This window comes from Nicotiana attenuata, unplaced genomic scaffold (assembly GCF_001879085.1).
Source record: "Nicotiana attenuata strain UT unplaced genomic scaffold, NIATTr2, whole genome shotgun sequence".
NCBI classification, from domain to species: domain Eukaryota; kingdom Viridiplantae; phylum Streptophyta; class Magnoliopsida; order Solanales; family Solanaceae; genus Nicotiana; species Nicotiana attenuata.
This window is the reverse complement of record NW_017671092.1, coordinates 281,957-285,507: the sequence shown is the minus strand read 5'-3', so window position 1 is coordinate 285,507 and position 3,551 is coordinate 281,957. Positions and strand designations below refer to the sequence as shown.

Sequence of the window (3,551 nt, the reverse complement as noted above, 5' to 3'; positions counted from 1 at the left end):
GTATAGGTAGGTGTAGAGTATGGTCCCCAGGTATCTATATGAATCAATTGGAAAGGCTTAGTAGTGTGGATTGTACTATCATGAAAAGGTAGTCTGGTTTGTCTTGCTAAAGGACATACAGGACATGTAAAAGACTGTTTAGAGGAAAAAATACAACCAATACTATTCATATGCTTCATCTTAGAAAAAGGAACATGTCCAAGTCTATAGTGCCAAGCAACATCAGCATTGTTGACTTTATTAGGTACATCAATGATACTTACAAAAGATGTATCATTAGTTGTAGAAGAAGAACAAGAAACAGAACTAAAAGTATTAAGAGAAGAGGAAAGTGAAGAAGGACACTGTTGCCCAGCAGAGATGGCTTGTTGAAAGAGTTTGTAAAGCCCATTGTCCAGCCTACCAAGCACCACTGGCTTCTTCAGTGAAGGGCCCTGTAGAGTGCAAGCAGCCTTGGTAAACTGTACAATATCAGCATCATGACATAGCAGCCTATGAACACTAATGAGATTATATTGGAAACTAGGAATATAAAGAACATTGTGAAGAGTAAGATCAGGGAATAAGACCACAGATCCAATATTAGTAACCTTGACTTTATAGCCATTGGGAAGAGAAACTAAGTAAGGAACAGGTAAAGTTTGTATATTGAAAAGCAGATTTTTATTGGAGGTCATATGATCAGATGCTCCTGAATCTATTATCCAAATTATCCCATCTACTCTACTCATCATACATGCTCCATAAGATACTCCCTTTTGGGTGGGTAACATACCAGCAAAGTTGGCAGACCCTATGAGGTTTGAATCAGGAGGGGAAGCAGTGATTTGGGCCTGCTGCTGAAGTAACATCATCAACTGGGAATATTGGTCCTTGGTAAGGCCAGGAACTGCAGAGGAAGACTGACTTCTGAGATGGGGACATATCAGCACCATATTCTACAGAAGGTACACCAGACAATGTGTTGGGATCAAGTTCAACATGAGCAGCTGATCTTTTGGGCCCCAAATTCTTTGTAGGTTTGAAGTTGGGTGGAAATCCATGCAATTTGTAGCACCTGTCAATGCTGTGACCAGGTTTTTTGCAATATTTGCACACCCCAGAAGACCTTGTAGAATCAAAAGAGACCTTGGAGGTGTAATTAGGTTTTGACAAACCAGGATTGTGATTTGGTGCATGATTCAACACACCAGCATTGAAAGAAGCAGAATTAGAGGGAAACTGAGTCCCAGTAGATACCTGCCTCTGCTTTTCATCAGACAAGAGAATACTATATACTGTTCCAACAGAAGGAAGAGGCTTCATCATTAAGATGTTACTCCTGGTTTGAACATAAGTGTCATTAAGACCCATAAGGAACTGATAAGCTCTTTGTTCTTCATCTTAAGCTGATTTGCCCCCACAAGTACAAACTTTTACCCTACCAGCAGAGATGGAAGAAATTTCATCCCACAACTGTTTGATCTTATTGAAGTAGGAGGCTATATCAAGAGATCCTTGAGATATATGGGCTAGTTCCTTCTTTAATTCAAAGACCCTAGCTCCATCAGCTTTACCATATTGTTCTTCTAGTTCATTCCATATATCTTTAGCAAACTCAGAATATTCTACACTCCTAGCAATATCCTTAGACAATGAATTTATCAGCCAAGATATTACAAGATCGTTGCACCTTTGCCATTGTCTAGCTAAGGGTAACCCATCAGGAGGTCTCCCAACAGCACTAGTTATGAAATCAGTTTTATTTCTAATAGACAAGGCGACTAAAACAGTATGTCTCCAAGTACCATAGCATGTACCATCAAAAGGAGTGGAAACCAAAGAAGTTCCCAGCACATCAGAAGGGTGAACATATAAAGGGTGACAGGGATGAGTATAATCGTCTTCATGAAAAATAGTACGCGAACTAGAAGGAGATGCAGTGGTTTGAGGGAGATCAGAACCACCATTCGTCATATTTGTATACCAAAAAGAAAGAAGTCTAAAAAATAGTAAGAACACCAACAACTATATCACCGGAATGGAAGATAATGAAGGAGATATACCAGCCTCTTTCGCAACCGGAAAGAGAACAGCCTTCAAGTAAGCAAAAAATCAAGGGAGAAAACCCTAGCTCAAATCGGAGAAAACCCTAGCTCAAATCCTTAGCTCGAACAAACGGTGAGGACTTGAAAAAATCTCGATCAAACCTTCAAACTCAACACAAAACATCATCTCGTGAAAAAAAACCATTGAATCCCGAAGAATTAACCGAAAATTATCACCGAAGCAACGAACACTGTTATAGGTCGAAAAATTCAATGAAAAGCGACGAGGGTAGAATCGCACGGAAGCATGAGACTAGAAGAACATGGATCTAAGCTCTGATACCATGTTAATATTCATCATTTTCTCAGAATCGATGATGGAGGAGAAACCAATGTTCTAGAGAAAATAAGGGGAATATTCGAGAACCTCTGTTATTCAATGGACAAAACAGAAAATGAGAAATATCCAAAAAAAAACTCTATTACAAACCGGGTTCCCAACTATTTATACATGACCCAATAGACCCACTAACTAAAGATGGATGGACTGGACCTAATATACAACAGATAAATAAAGAATTGGGCTTAGGCCCATAAAGCAGCATCATCAACCTATCTCAACATGATTAGCAAACGCTATACCCAAACAGAAAGTAATTAATTCAATCGTTACATACCGACACAATCGATATTCTTGATATTATGGCATACCCTTTCAATATGTGACCAGGGCGTATCTACATGTATGGATATGAGCTCACGTGAACCCATGTGATAGAAACTTAGAGTTCACCAAACTGTATAAAGAATCTGGTTCTCTATCAGTTCTCACAGAACACACACACAGCAGTAAGTAAATGACACAATAGAGTTTTACGTGGAAAACTCCCAGCTGACGGGATTAAAAATCACGACCTACACTTCTATGATTTCAACTTCACTAACTGACCAAACTTTAGATTACAACCTATTGTAATCTAGGAATTAACCACTTAATCTCTCACCTACTTGTAATAACTCTATTACAAAGCTCACACTTTGACTAACTCTAGCCAAAACACAAACACAAGGCATATGGTTTTAGAAACGATCTCCTACAGAATGCTTCTAAGTAAGCTGAGTAGGAATTAAAAGTAGATAACACTAACCAAGATACAACAATACTAATGACATATGATAAACTCAATGTTGGGATCTGGCCCTTTGTTCTGTTGCTACTTTGTTCTTCAAGCCTTGGAGTCACTTGAAAGTCGGCAGCACACTCGAGAGAAAGACTTGATGATTTTTGGGTTGTGCAAGTGTGTGTATTCTCTTGCCTCAAGTTGATAATATATAAGTGAGGTCATTGGGGTGATGTAAGCAATTATCCGTTACAAGGCATGCTCTATAAAGTGATTGTTGTACTGTTGCGTTGGCAGAGAAACAGTGCAGCGACTTTACAGCTGTAGAGAGTTCACTTGTATCGTTACCTGAGGAACTGATAGCGATATGTTCCCTCTGCATTTTGACTGAACATGTTGGAAT

At 39.0% G+C, this 3,551-nt stretch overlaps 1 protein-coding gene across 1 annotated transcript; it reads right to left on the bottom strand.

The window, feature by feature from the left end:
- Positions 1–1,383: 1,383 nt before the first annotated feature.
- LOC109205863 lies at positions 1,384–1,956 on the bottom strand. The gene has a single exon (XM_019368619.1). It carries the CDS (start codon positions 1,954–1,956, stop codon positions 1,384–1,386), a length of 573 nt encoding a protein of 190 aa, XP_019224164.1.
- Positions 1,957–3,551: the final 1,595 nt, after the last annotated feature.